This window comes from Carex rostrata, chromosome 5 (assembly GCF_964058835.1).
Source record: "Carex rostrata chromosome 5, lpCarRost1.2, whole genome shotgun sequence".
Lineage (NCBI taxonomy): Eukaryota > Viridiplantae > Streptophyta > Magnoliopsida > Poales > Cyperaceae > Carex > Carex rostrata.
In genome coordinates this window covers 10,335,288-10,350,629 of record NC_135922.1, presented here as the reverse complement: position 1 = coordinate 10,350,629, position 15,342 = coordinate 10,335,288, and the positions used below count along the sequence as shown (strand labels likewise).

General features: G+C 35.8%; 1 protein-coding gene across 1 annotated transcript in view; it reads right to left on the bottom strand.

The window, feature by feature from the left end:
• Window positions 1-14,846, bottom strand: part of LOC144554019 (putative disease resistance protein RGA4) — a 65,440-nt gene extending 50,594 nt beyond the window's left edge. The window contains exons 1-3 of the mRNA XM_078302210.1: window positions 10,972-14,846; window positions 10,386-10,523; window positions 9,989-10,170 (exon numbers count right to left, since the gene is read on the bottom strand). Coding sequence (XP_078158336.1) covers window positions 10,995-14,612 — 3,618 coding nt within the window. The 5' untranslated portion in view covers window positions 14,613-14,846 and the 3' untranslated portion in view covers window positions 9,989-10,170; window positions 10,386-10,523; window positions 10,972-10,994. The remainder of the gene's footprint in view (window positions 1-9,988; window positions 10,171-10,385; window positions 10,524-10,971) is intronic.
• Window positions 14,847-15,342: the final 496 nt, after the last annotated feature.

Below are 15,342 nucleotides of genomic sequence, written 5' to 3'. Positions count from 1 at the left end.
TCGGACTCTCGAACCATCCCGATGGATATGCCAGTTTACTCTGGAGCAATTGGGGCTTACTGAAACAGTTCAAATGCTCACCGAACGCCTTGGACTGTGGGACTTCCTATGTGAAGAGGTCGATACATACCGGGCTATCACCATCGAATTTCTCTCCTCCTATGAATTCGATCGGGCCTCAAGAACCATGAGCTTCAACCTTGGAGGTTACTATGTCTCATTACATACCACCGAGTTGCTGGGGCTATTCAACCTAAGCCACGACAATGTGGACCAAATGCGGACTATCCTCGGGTTCTTCCCCGATATGAATGAGCACCAATTCCGCCTCTTAACCATGCATGATGTCCTCAACGATCAGCGGGTCCAGAACATCTCACACCCAGCGATTCGGTATCTCCAACGGGTACTTTCTCATACTCTTTTTGCTCGGGGGGAGACCGCTTCGGTCTTCAATGAGGGTGATATGACTTACATATGCAGCATGCTTAGGCGCAACAATGGGGAGATGTTGTATATGCCCCATATCACCTACAATCTAGCCAAACACATCAAAACTGTGGCTAACAACATTCAACCGGGCGGTGTGGTGCGCATTGGGGGCATTGTTACTAAGATTGCTCAAGCACTTCACATACCAACCGGGGATGATGTGGTACCGGGTTACACACTTGTGAACCTTGAGGTGTTGGCGAGAGCACGGCTCCTCCGGTATGATAATGAGCAAGAGGCATGGATAAATCTGGGAGTGCAGAATGTCCGGCACCGTCTGCCTCTCCAAACCATCCTAGACCCGTTGGATTACACCACATGGAAGATAGTGGATCCTCCCCTTCCGCCACAACTACCAGCACCACCGGCTATCCACCAAGCCCAACCACAAGCCCAACCCGAGGCAGCTGCACAAGGCGGTGTCACAATGCAGCAAATGTGGGAGTTCATGCAAAACATGCAAACATCCATCAACAACCTCAACCTTCACATCAACAACCGCATGGATGCATTTGATCACCGTATGGATGAGGTGGAGACACATGCCGCAGCAGCTTACCACTACGCCCGTAAGGGATTCATGAGCAACAATCCTAACTATGAGGATGATCCACCAACACCGCCATACCAACGAAGGGCTGCTAGTCGGATGGAGGCTGATTTGGCAAGACAACGCGCTGAAGCGGAGGCAGCTCAAGCTGCACAAGAGGAAGAGGCGGCTGCAGCTCAACAAGGGGATCAAGATGAAGAGGAGGAGGAGCCTGTGGATGACATGGATGCGGAGGATTGATCGCGCGCATCACCACCACCTTTATCTAGGACAGAATATCATGCTTCATTTCCATTTACTTTTGTTTATTTTTATGCATTGGGGACAATGCTTAATTTAAGCTTGGGGGATGGGAATAACTTATTTGCATAACTTATCTGCATGCATGTTTATTTTTATTGTTTATTTTCAGAATTTTAGGATTCATAACTATGTTTTTTACTTGACCTTGAGTAGGATTTGTGAAATTGAACTTTATTGTTTGAGATTACAAATTTGTCAAGATGTTTTATGTAGTTATGAAAAATAGAGTCTTGCATAATTGGACTTAATTGTTTGAAAATGCATAAAGTATAAAATCATATTTATACTTTTGTGTTAAAAATTGGCAAAAAGAAAATTCTGGATAAATTTGAGTGATTGACAAAATATTAGGAATTTTTAGTGCGCATTTTTATAAGTTTTTAGGAATACCCTTGGAGTAATTGGAAATAACCACATAATTTGGCGAAAAACTTTGTGGAAATAAAGGTTTACGAAAATGAAAACTTAGGGATTTAAATTTGTTTTTGAAAATACAACTTGTTTGTGAAAAATGAATTTAGAAAGATCGGGATATCCATAGGTATGACTTAATGCCTAAGGATGTGTGTATTCATGATATTTTGCAAAAATATTGAAAAATTGTTTAAAATTTAAAATTTTATAGAAAAGAGATTCCGCTTGCTTATGTTACGGCGACATGACGTACTTGTAGCAATGAATCATTGACACTTTGCTCCGCTAGTTTGCCCGATAAAGTGACCGGGTTCACACTAAAAATGTGAGTTCATGTCATGGAAGGGTTGAACCAAGAACAATGCAAAATGCACTTTTGAATTAAAACGGTTGGGTATGGTTAACTACTTATAACTAACCGGTTTTGTTCTAAGGATAAAGAATTATAGTGTCATAGGATAAAAAAGCAACAAAAGAAGAAAGAGATTTTGCAAAATTCAACACACGAAGTCCTCGAATTTCTAGCCTAAGCTTGTTTCAAGCTTGGGGGAATTTGAATTTTCGAAAAATAAGTATGAAGTTTTCATAACGGGTTTAGATGTTCAAGGTTTACAAATTCTAGGTCTTTATGGAAATAAAAGTAAGAGTAAGCAAATTGTGGGGTGAATCATGATTAACCAAGGGTTGAACTTTAGATTTGTAAAGATTTACGTTAAGGTTTCTAACTTTTGTCAAGATCATACAACTTTTTCTTAGAATTTCTGGAAGAAATGTATACTTGATATGAGGGTTAAATTAAAGATTGAATTGTGTTCCAAGTTTAAATATTGCTTGAGGACAAGCAAAGGTTCAAGCTTGGGGGAATTTGATAAGCATAAATTATATACACATTTGATCTAGATTTTATCACAAAAATAACCTCAAACATCTTGTATTTTTAATATAAAGTGATTTAAATACACCTAGAATCAATATATTATGATTGTTTGGCTTTTCATTGCAGGAAATGATGAAAAATGGCGAAAATACCCTCCAGTGCGGATCAACTGATCCGCAGTGCGGATTAGGGCAGCCGCACTGGGTACTTAGCCAAATTTCCAACATTCAAGCGCTGCGCAGGAAAAAGTCCGAGCCTAGTGCGGATGAACTTCCACCCGCAGTGCGGATCAGCCCAGCCGCATCCACTACTTAGCCGAATTTCAGAACCTTCAGGAAATCAGAAACCACCCGCAGTGCGGATCAGCCATCCGCACTGCCATCCGCATTCAACCAATTCGCAGAAATTTAAATAAGGAAACTTAGTGCCAATGCGGATGAGACCACCCGCAGTGCGGATTAGCAATCCGCACTGGAGCCGCAGAAAGCCAAATTTGCACGGTTTCAACACGGCTTCTATTTTTGGCACATGATGGACACGTTTTTACAGCAAAACGTGGACAAGACATCCTGGGAAACAATCCAATTATAACACCCATTAACTCCACTTCCTAGGCTCTTAATTGGGTATGGTCATTGGCTATAAAAGAGGGTGTTCATTCTTCATTCAAAATCATCTCTCATTCATTCTCTCTCTACACACACACATCTCTTAGCAATAAATTATGGAGAAAAGGAAAGCTTTCAAGCAAGGAGAAGAAGGGTTTCCTGAGCAAGAAATCGGCAAGATAGAGGTTTTAGATTTGTCAAAGGGTGTATTTACTTCCTTTATTTCATTTCTTCTTACTTTGCCAATTTTTGTAATGGATCTCTCCATGAGGGAGTAGTTCTCTCTCTAGGGGTTTAGGTCAATGCATGAACTTGTTTAATTCTATTTTATTCGGTTATTTGTTTTTATTATGATTGTTTTATGGGATTTGATTGTTAATTTCTGTGATTTATCATTTGTGTTGATTACGTAGTTTAGTACTTGAAATCGCTGTAGTCCCGCTTTGGAATTGGTTTGTTAGGCAAAAGATCCAAAGAAGTTAGGATGAGAGGAGAGTACCAAATTATGAACACAAATATCTTAGGTTTTAGGTTAAAAGCGACCGTACTTTGATACCTATAACCGGAACTATAGAAATTAAGGGTTAGGGTTTGGTGAAGAATGACCGTGAAGTCAAACCCCTACTTAGGACACCTATATTGATTAAGTAATTAGTCAATATAGGCTAACAAGAGCTTAATGGGTCTAGATAATTAGGGTGAAGAACGACCGTGAAGTCCAAAATTATCTAGGCACGTTATTAATTCACGACCGTGACCCTTTTTAACACTTTAGGTTAGAAACCTCATCAAATCATACATGAATTCAAACAAATACCGAATAGATAGAGTTAGCAAGGGATTGTAGACCAAAGACCCCTAGATCTCTAAATCTTGAAAACAAATCAATTCTTTTCTTCTTAATTCGTTTACTTTTATTGTTTTAAACTCTCTATTCGGGTATTGAACCCAACCTTAGGAATTGTTAGAACAAACCCCCCTTTTACTTTTATTGCACTTTACTTTATTTTATTTTCTGAAATTTACTACTAAAGTTTAAGCATAGTAATTAAACATTCTCCCTGCGGATCGACACCTCAAATACTACTTTGATATAATTGTGCACTTGCAATTTAACTCAAAAGTGTGTTAAAGGTTTAAAAAGTACATCATTGTACTGAAACTTTGTGCATACGCTTTTGCGCGCATCAATTATATGATAAGGTTTATAGAATTAAAAACAATTGGAAATAGCATCTAGATGCAAATTTTTTTACCAGTTTACAGTATTCAATGAAATTGTATACAAAGTTATATCATCAGGTTTAAAGAATTAAAAACAATTGAAAGTATCATTTAGATGCAAATTTAAAAAAATAAATTAAAATTTTGAAAAAATTAAAATTTTATTTTTATTTTTACAGGTTTATAGGATTAAACGAAACTATTTACAGAGTTATGTGATAAGGTTTACAGAATTAAAAAACATTAGCAGTAGTATCTAGAAGAAGATTTGAAAAAAAAAATTGAAAAAAAATATAATTCTTTTTTACATTTTTAAGAAATAAAATTTGAAAAATAAAATAAATATTGAAAAATTTTAAAAATTAAATTTTTTTTACCGGTTTATAGGATTAAATGAAACTATTCACAGAGTTATGTAGTAAGGTTTACATAATTTAAAATAATTAAAAGTAGTATCTAGAAGAAGATTCGACAACAAAAAATTTGAAGAAAAATTAAAAAAAAAAATTCCGAATAATAAAAATTTCGAAAATAAAGTTTTGAAAAACAAAATTGAAAAAAAAATTGAAAAAAAATTGAAAAAAAAATCGAATATTTTTTACATATTTCGGTTTACAAAGCTTAAAGTAGTAATGGTTAGTTCTTAGTTTTGAAAAGCTGTTAAAGATCTTCTAGTGGTTGTTAGTGGAAGCAATGTTAAATGATAAGTAGTGTTATGTTAGACATTTTTTTATGTTTGCTTTGATTTGTAATAAATGTTATGTTTGGTGGAAAATAAATGTTATGTTTGCTTTGATTTGTAAAAATATTCGAATTTCCTTTTACATATATATGTTTACAAAATTTGAAAATTTTGCAAAATAAAAGTTTGAAAAAAATTAAAATTTGAAATTTGTTTACTGATTTACAAAATTCAAAACAATTTATTTTGTTTAATGATAAATATAATGTCTCATTGGTAGATGTAATAGTATGTGTGTTTTGAGATTAGTTATTATGTTTCCAGTATTTAACAATACTTTCTATAGAGTGATATGATAAGGTGTACATACTTCAAAACATTTGGAAGTAGCATCTAGATGCAAAGTTTAAAAAAAAAAATTGAATTTCTTTTTTACCATTTACATGATTCAACAAAACTATTTACAGAGTTATATGATAAGGTTTACAAAATTTAAAATAATTGAAAGTAACATATAGAATAATATTTGAAAAAAAAAATGATTTTTTTTTTTTTACATATATATCTATTTACACAATTTTAAATTACAAGAAGATGCTTAATCATGGTTGATGCCAGAATTGATGTATAGGCTAAGTGAATGATTTATAATTTGTATACATTACACACTTGTACTTGAATTCAGGTATTAGATTTACAGTGTTTAAATAAATAGTTTACAGTGTTATGTAATAAGATTTAAAGAATTCAAAATAATAGGAAGTAGCATCTAGAATTCCAAAAATATATAATTGTCTACAGAGTCATGTGATAAGGTTTATAGAATTCCAAAAATATATAATTAAATTTCTTTTACTGGTTTGTAGTTTTCAACGAAAATGTCTACATAATTATATGATAAGGTTTATAGAATTAAAAACAATTGGAAATAGCATGTAGATGCAAATTTAAAAAAAAAAAATTGAATTTTTTTTTTACCATTTACATGATTCAACAAAACTATTTACAGAGTTATATGATAAGGTTTAAAGAATTCAAAACAATTGAAAATATCATTTAGATGTAAATTTTAAAAAATAAATTAAAATTTTGAAAAAAAATAAAATTAAAATTTTATTTTTACCAGTTTACAGGATTAAACAAAACTATTTACAGAATTATGACGCACATCCCATAAATTGCTCTGTCAAAATCCTTTTTCAAATTTTGAGTTCTTAATTTGCATTTGCAAATATTTCTATGCATTGTTAACAACGCTTCCATGATTTGTCCTCACGCATTAATTTGTATTCTCCTTTTTTTTTTCTCTCTTCTTTCTTTTTCCCCTGATTTTCTACAGAATTTCCTCCCAATTTTATTTCATATCTTCAACAACGGGAACTTTGTACTGGTTAGTATGACAAGTCATATAAAACAGTGTAGTGGGTTAAACACAACTCATTCGAGTTTCGTATGAAAAACTATCGTAGAGAAGTCAGAAAATGAGTGGCCATGTGGACCGGAATTCGTATCCTCTGAGATATCTCAAACTTTGCGTGACTTTATATAATATCCCAACCGTTTAACTACGTTCTGCACGAATCTCAAAGCACACATAATACTAACCCCCTACATCACCCCCGAATAGGCACCCGACACGTCGGTCACGCAAAAGTTGAGATATCTCAGAGGATAGGCACTCTGTGCGCCGCACCTCTGCAGCAGCCAATGGGGATTTTCTATAAAATGGTTTGTGATGGTTCTCTGTAAAAACACAAGTTTAGTTACTTTTCTGTCCGCTACACGAAAAGTTATAAATTTGTTACGTCTTTATCTGACGTAGCTTTGAACCTTTTTCTCGAATTCGTATCCTCTGAGATATCTCAAACTTTGCGTGATCTTTTGGAAAATCCCAACCGTTTGAATACTCTCTGCACGAATCTCAAATCACACATAATACTGACCCCCTACATAACCCCCGAATAGGCACCGGACACGTCGGTCACGCAAAAGTTGAGATATCTCAGAGGATACGCACCCCTTTTTCTCTGCCTTCTCATCTAAGATGTAGCTAACAATATTAAAAAATATTACTGGCAAAAACAAAACAAAAAAAATTATGCAAAAGTACTAAGAACATATATATATATATATATATTTCAATTTTTAATGTTTGTATTTTTTTTCTACAAACTTATGATTGGGTTAATTTTAGTTTAAAAATAATCCTAAGAATAACTCCAATATTAAATTTATTTTATTGCGTCCACTTTAGTTTTTTTTCTTTTGTACTTTTCCCTATTGGAATCTATTATTTATGATGATTCTGTTTTCACTTTTATCTTGGCGTATAGCCTCTAATAAGGTGCACTGTGAGTCTCAATGTCCAATGTAACACAGAAGGTTGCTCAAGCTTACTGGTACAGTAATTGGCTGGTACGTTACCAAAACATTTTCATACAAGCGGGTAATCATACAATTAGAGAAAATTATGCAGGATGTACAAGTGCCCGGAGGCCAACAGAAGCATGTCTTTCATCATTCCATGGAGATGCGCTGCATATGATTGACCAATCACTTAGTACATAACACTTATATATGCTGGATTGGTAGTTAGCCAACCTTTGACTGGAAGATTAATATCTGCTCCTAGAATTCTTTTTGAATCTGTGAGTTAATTATCAGTTAGCAGTTACCGTCATAATCTAAATTTATCTGTAATAGATTGCGATATGAACAAAATAGCTACTTCAATTAATAGAGGGATGTAGCGATTAGAACTAACTTTTGAGAAAACTGGGATAATGCATGATAGTAGGACTTGTTAATTAGCTCCAAGGGACTTCTTCAACCAGCGCATTCAGATATACAAAATGGTTATTACATAGAAAAGGCTTATAAAATGTCCCGACATATTGTAAATTCTCATTATCTCTTCTTTAACAATGGAATATTACTGCAAAATTCATAGAAGTTTTGTCTGATAAATGACCAATGTTTCAGTAAAAATGTGACCAAAACAAACAAAAGAATTTACTAATGATTGAATCAGTCAACAATTGCTAATAATGCTTACTTTTGAATGGTCGAAGTTTGACTTGCAATTTTGCCTGGTTTGTCATCGTCCAGAAGATGCTTCTCTCAAATTCTAACAGCATAATTAAGAATGTCACCATTTCAATATTTCAATAATAAAAGAACTTGCATATAAGTTTGCAGATGTGGGCATCGACATTCAATTTACATGAAAAGAAAATCTACAGACTCACCTGCTTAAGAGATTATACTGGTCTTCACATACATTGCTCTCTTTTTCTATCTGTCTCTACACCCTTTTGCGCTCGAATGAACAGAACAAAACTAATTCTACAGGAGCATATAACTTGTTGAGCACACTAGAGAAAGGAAAGACAATAAGAAGTAGCTCAATTAGCGTCTCTGTTTGAGGTGTATATATGTCATTGAACAATTGGTGTGTTATGTTAACATACTTTTACCAAAAGGACCCCAAATTTTTTATTTATTACTCTTAAGCATGGTTATGTTGGGCAACATCTAACATGATCACCCACTAAATTAAACAAATCTGCATATAGTACAAGTGCCAGGAGTCCCACAGAAGCATGTCTTTCAGCATTCCTGTGAGATGCTCGCTCTACATGATTAACCAATCACTTGGTAAAGAACTCTTGCATAAGCATGATTGTCGGTTACTCAACTTTTGAATGGAAAATTTGTCTCTGCTACTAGAATTCGTTTGAATTTGCAAGTTATTATCAATTACGGACACCATCTTAATTTAATATTTATTTGTAATGGAAAATGATATAAGAGGAAATAGCACCTCCAATGAACAGAAGATGTAGCGAACAGAACTTTTGATAAAAAATAAATTAAGGAATTGTCAGCTCCAAGGGGCTTCTACAAACTGCACATTAAAATATACACAATGGTTATTTGAGAAGGCTTTAATAATGACCCAGAATAGTACAAATTCATTGTATCGCTTATTGAACAACGGAATATCATTGCAGAAATAATAGTATTATCAGTATATGACCGCCGACCCATGTATCAGTAAAAAAGATCACCAAAACAAAATAATTTAAATCTTACTTTTGAACAGTCCAAGTTTAACTTCCAGTCTGCCCTTGTTTTTCTTTTTCGCAAAGATGCTTCACCTGAATCGACATGGGCATAATATATCACAAATATAAATTGTTATCTTTAACCAAACATAAATATGAACATGGGTATTCCAATAATTCCATAATAAAAGGATTTACAAGTTTGCATATTGACCTGCTTAAGAGATTGTTCTTCAACTGCAGAATGTCTGGTATCTTCTTCCATATGTGTGGGCTGCATTTAAAAATTATACATTATCACATAATCAGAAATTGAAGCTTAGTGGTACCATAATCAGCTGGTATGTAAATTATGAAAACATTTTCATAGAAGATCAACATGTTAGTTTTCTGGTAGGTCCCATAATACCATAGTAGGAAATATCGGTCGATACAGATCGGTATCGACCGATACGTATCGGTATCGGCCGTGACCGATCCGATACTGGTCCGATACGTATCGGTATCGGCCGTGACCGATCCCGATACCGATACCGATATTTCCTACTATGCATAATACTAAAAAATATTACTGACTCAGGCATTTCATGGGATAGCTGGCATGCTATTGCAAATAGACCCGTACCATCACCAATACCATTCTACAAAACAATATCAATTAATGCAACAAAAAGAGGTTGAAAGCGCACCATTAAAAAAATACTACAAGAATCTAACATATGGATAACCCATTTCAGTCTTGTTCTATGGTAAAAGTAGCAGAGATTAAACCTATGTGAAAATGAATAAATGAGACCCACGGTCACAAGTCAATTTGGATAACCGGCAACACCATGTCTCCATTTTTTATCGCCTCCGGCACATTGCTCTCCTTTTTTGCTCACTACATCCTTTCGCACTCGAATAAACATATTAAATCCAATTTGACTGGAGCTTATAACTTTTTGATCACACTAGAGAAAAGGAAAAACAATCAGAAGTAGCTCAATTAGCACATCTGTTTAATGCTTTGCGATTACTGTTCAGCTTGGTTGTTTTAGGCAACATCTACCACAATCACCAACAAAATTAAAATTTCTGCATGAAGTAAAAGAAAAAACTCATGTAAAAAAAAATGTGGCTACATAGTGCCTACTAATATACATATCAGATTGAAAATTAATTTCACCTCTAGTTGTTACTTCTTAATAATTCCTGTGTAGATCATCACAGATTAAGCTGATCAGAATACCAGTCCACATGTATCACTGAAGAAAATAATCCTGCCACGATGCATCTACAGCTAATTATGAAGCATTTGTTTAACCTGTAAGGGTGTATTAAGTCAAAATCAGATATCAGATTATGATGACTTCCACTTAAGTGCATAACTTAATCTTTGTGAAATACTGATGACTGTTCAAATTATATTTTGTTGGCATTAAACAAATATGCAAATCCCCCCCCCCCCCTCCCCCCCCCCCGCCCCCCTCCCCAGAAAAAAAAAACACACACTATGTGAATAATTTATGTCTATTGCATTGCTCAAGTTCATTACATACAATTGAATGGAAAAAGAAGAACCATAGTGATGGATACCAATTGATTGAGCAATCAGTTGAACATTTTCTGTAATTGATAATTGATATGCATGTATTACCTTGTCAGACTACTTTGTTCTACCTTTATAAATGCTGCAAGATTGCTCTTAATAAGTGAAGAAACACATTTGAATAAAAAATTAAAATGCTATAATGTGGATGTACTATATATACCTCAGATGGTAATTACGATGGGTTTAGGATCGTGGTGGAAAGCAAGTGATTTTGCATGACGGCAATGACAGTGCGAGATTTTTTAATATGTCAGACCTTTTTTGTTCTCCAAATTTTGTAATTGGAATCTCAGAAATTAGGTGCCTATACTTCCCAAACATTCGAAAATGCCTCTCCAAGTGGGGACAACCATCGATCCTAAAATCATTGAGGTTCTTTAGGTGTTGTAACAGACCTTCTGGAAGAACCCTTATCTTTGGGCACTCTTCGATCCAAAGTAAATCAAGTGCTTCAAGCCTTTCCATTCCTTCTGGAAGAAGTGCCAAGTTGGGGCAGCCAGCAATGCTGAGCGTTTCTAGACTGGTGAGACCTCCTATGCTCAGTGGTAAGAAGTTCAAGCCTTCCAAACTTGAAATATACAATCGTTTAAGAGCAATTATGCTTCCCAACCATTCTGGTAAGATTTGAAGTTTCGGATTACTACCAATCCGCAGCATTTCGTTAATTGTTGAGCATTTGGGAACTTCGACCAGATTTTGACAACCAAAGATATCTAACTTATCAAGTTTTGGCAAAAACACTTCTGTGATTGACCTCCCAACTGGTGGTTCCAGTTGTGATCCAAGAAAGTTCGGACAGTTATCCACCGAAAGATATCTTAGGCAGTTAAGACTTCTGAACACTTCCTCAGGCCAATAAATGATATTATCACATCCATCAATACGCAGATTTTCAAGAAATGTAAAACACTTCCAGAACCATAAGGACGTATTTAATGGAATATTTGATACTCCCAACAAACTCAAACTTTGACATTTTGTCTGAGTTATACTCACTTCCCCCTCTTTTGGTTCTACTAGTACAATATGGTCATATTTCCCCAATTTTAATTTATTGAGCGACTCCCAAGGTTGAAAAGAAAGAGATTCATTTCCACCATGGCCCACAAGCGACAGGTCCTGCAATGTAGTAAATACCGTTGCAAAGCGTGACAAGTCTTTGTTTCCTACTGCAGACATGCTCTTGAGTGACGGTACAATTGGCATTGCAGTCAGCTTAGGGCAATTAATGACTTCTAGTGCTTTTAACTCAGGAAAAATTAGTAATGACCTGTTGCCATTTTCACCGTCACACCAGCTGCATAACTCTGGCATTTCAGACAATACCATCTTTTTTAATGATGGAAAAGCTACTCGGGCATCTTCACCACCTTCGGTGCAAAGATTCCTTAAATTATCCAAATGTTTTAGTTTGATATTTTGAAGGAAAGGTAGTTTTTCTACTGGTGGTATTCTTGTGCAGTCTCTACATTCAATTATGTACAGCTCAATCAGATTTTCTAGCATCTGGTACTCTATCATCCAGATGGGAAAATTTTTGCCTCTGTAATCTTTGATTTTAAGAACCTTTAAGTTGTTGCAAGGTTTAAGAGCATCCAACACTTCAAAAGGATCGCAATGCATTGCCTTCGGAGCATTTGATTCTGGTATGTTATCGTAATTCTTTGGCATTCCCCAGCATAATGCCAGATCATCCAGATTTTGTTTAGCTATCAAATTAGCTTGCCTTGCATCTACAGCATGCTTAATTTCCCTTAGGTTGTACAAATGCAATTGGCCATGGAGATTATTCAAGTTATTGAGCTCCCTAATACCATTACCGGCATCCGTGCCAACAATGTATGTTGTCAATATTTGCAAACAATTTAGCTGTCCTAAACCTTCGGGCATGCTTCTTAATTTAGGACATGGTTTAGTAATACATAGATGCCGAAGGCTACTCATATATCGCATACCTTCCGGTAAATTTTCTAGATGCCAACAATGGGGGAGCCTTAGGGTCAGCAAGAGATAGAGAGTGCTTATTGCTTCTGGCAATGATGTACAATCATCGATCGCAAGCTCCAAATATCTCAAGTGTTTTATATTTCCGGCTGTAAAGATACTTTTCACAATAGGAACTACATGTAATTCTAATGTACGCAGCGAGTTTGGTTTGAGAAATCCAATATTTTTCACATAGCTATAACCTTTAGGACAGTACGAATAAATGAGGCTCCGAATAGAAGGGAAGCAATCAATGACTTTGTTAATATCTACCGGAGTAGTGCTTACTGAAACATGATGGACATTAATCATTGATCTGTTAACCTGTGCTGGAACTTCTGATGTGGAGAGACATTTGGCACCCATGATGGATTGAGCAAGGTCATGCATCAGATCATGCATTTTGAACTTGGTTTGAAAGCGTTGTTCTTTCCATGGATACAAATATACATCTTTCCAACCAACTTGCCTAATTTCCTGAAAAAATGACCTCCAAACCAATTCATTAAAAATATCGTTCCCTTTCATTACCAGGCTACTTGACCCATCAGTTGGAATAAATCCATTTGCCATCCAAAATTGGATCAGCTTCTCCTTGTTCATCACATAATCCTTGGGGTATACTGCACAGAAAGCAAAACACATTTTCATGTACGAAGGCAAGTGGTTATAGCTTAGCCTCAATACTGGTAAAACCTCATCTTTAGCCGGCCTTTGTTCCCAGATGCTGCTTTCTTCCAGTACATCCAGCCACACTCGCACCTCATACTTAAAACTCATTAAGCTACCTAGTGCATTAATGGCTAGTGGCAATCCCCGACAATTATGAACCATCTTTCTACCAATCTGAACCAGTTCTTGGCATTCCTTGACCCCCTTGCTAAATGCCCTTTTGTGAAACAGGCACCACGAATCCTCCTCATCTAAACATCCCAAATTATACATCTCAACCGTACCCATTATAGTAGCCACTTTCTCACTCCTTGTGGTAACTATTACGACACTCCCACAATTACCACAGTTTAACATAGCCCTTAGCCGCTCCCACTCATGGGCATTCTCATTCCAAACATCATCTAGCACGAGAACGTATCGCTTTCCACATAAAACTTGGCGTAAACGCCTTTGTAGCATCTCCATGTTGTCTACAGAAAGATTGCAACCCCCTTCAACTAATTCAATAATTAATTTAACAAGATGACCAATATTAAACTCTTCAGACACACAAACCCATAATGGTAAGTTGAAATATTCTTTCACTCTAGAATCATTGTACACCAACTGAGCAAGAGTGGTCTTGCCAAGCCCACCCATACCAACTATCGGAACTACAATGAGATCATCATTTTCATGCCTTTCAAGCAATAATTGCACTACTTTCTCCTTATCTTTATCCCTTCCCACAATTTTTGATTCAACTACTAGTGAATCAGTTCTGGTTCGATTGACCACAGGCACCCTCTGGCCGTGAAGAAAACCAAACCTCCCCATCTGGACAACAAGACCATCAACCCTTCCCAAAACTTTCTTCAACTTCCCGCTCAGCCTATAACGAAGCAGAGCAGGATTTTCAAGGGAAAAAAAGTCACTTACATTACCGACCTTATGACCACGTCTCACGGCATCCCGACGCAGCTCCTCATAGCAAAACTCATCGAGCAGATCATCAGCCTCATAAGCAGCTGATTGGAGCTTCTCAAGCCAGGATTTCACGGCTGCGTTAGAATTTGCTTTCTCCTCGGCGTCGGGAAGTACAGCCTGGATTTCGAGAAGCATGTTGTGGAGCCTCTCACACTGGTCGTTGATGCCCCACATCTCCCCAGTCCGCTGAAACAGTGAGTCTGCTGCTTTCTTCAGCACACATGGAATCAAAGCTCACAGCAGTAGATCTGCCATTTGTGCTTAATGTGGAAGGTACTTGAACAAACAAGGAGTACAGGAGGTTTATTTTTATCTGAAATTTGAGAGTAGGATGGTTCTTTGAGAACAAGTAGGATGTTGAATGCAGATTCAGTGTGAGATTTACTATGGCAGAGAGAACATGTTAGGTTTCTCCTAGTCCTTATCAAATGTGAGATGCAAAAGAGAATATTTTAATTGCGTAGTAGTTGTAAAGTAGCAATCCATCTCATCATCCACCATTGGGAAGTTGGTGGCGTTCCAGTGCAATAATTGAAGGAGCCTTTGCTGAATGTGCATAGGCCCCGCAGTACAATAATCAATTAGCGTATTATACCAATAAATTATTTTCATTTTATTTCCATCTTTGTATAGATGTTTGGCAGAATTTTTTGGATCAAGATACTTAATCCACAAAATAAATTTATTCGAAATTAGACCTAATCGTACGCTTTGTTAAAATCTAATATAAACAACAATATATTTTTTATGATTCACTTTGTTGAATGTAAATTAAACTTCTTGAGCACAAATTAAGTAATATTGTAATTAGATTATTATGTCATATATTAAAATCGGTCATAAATCATGACTTTTATTTAGTTCTTTGAAACCTAGGTTATAATATTGTAAAAATCATGTAGGA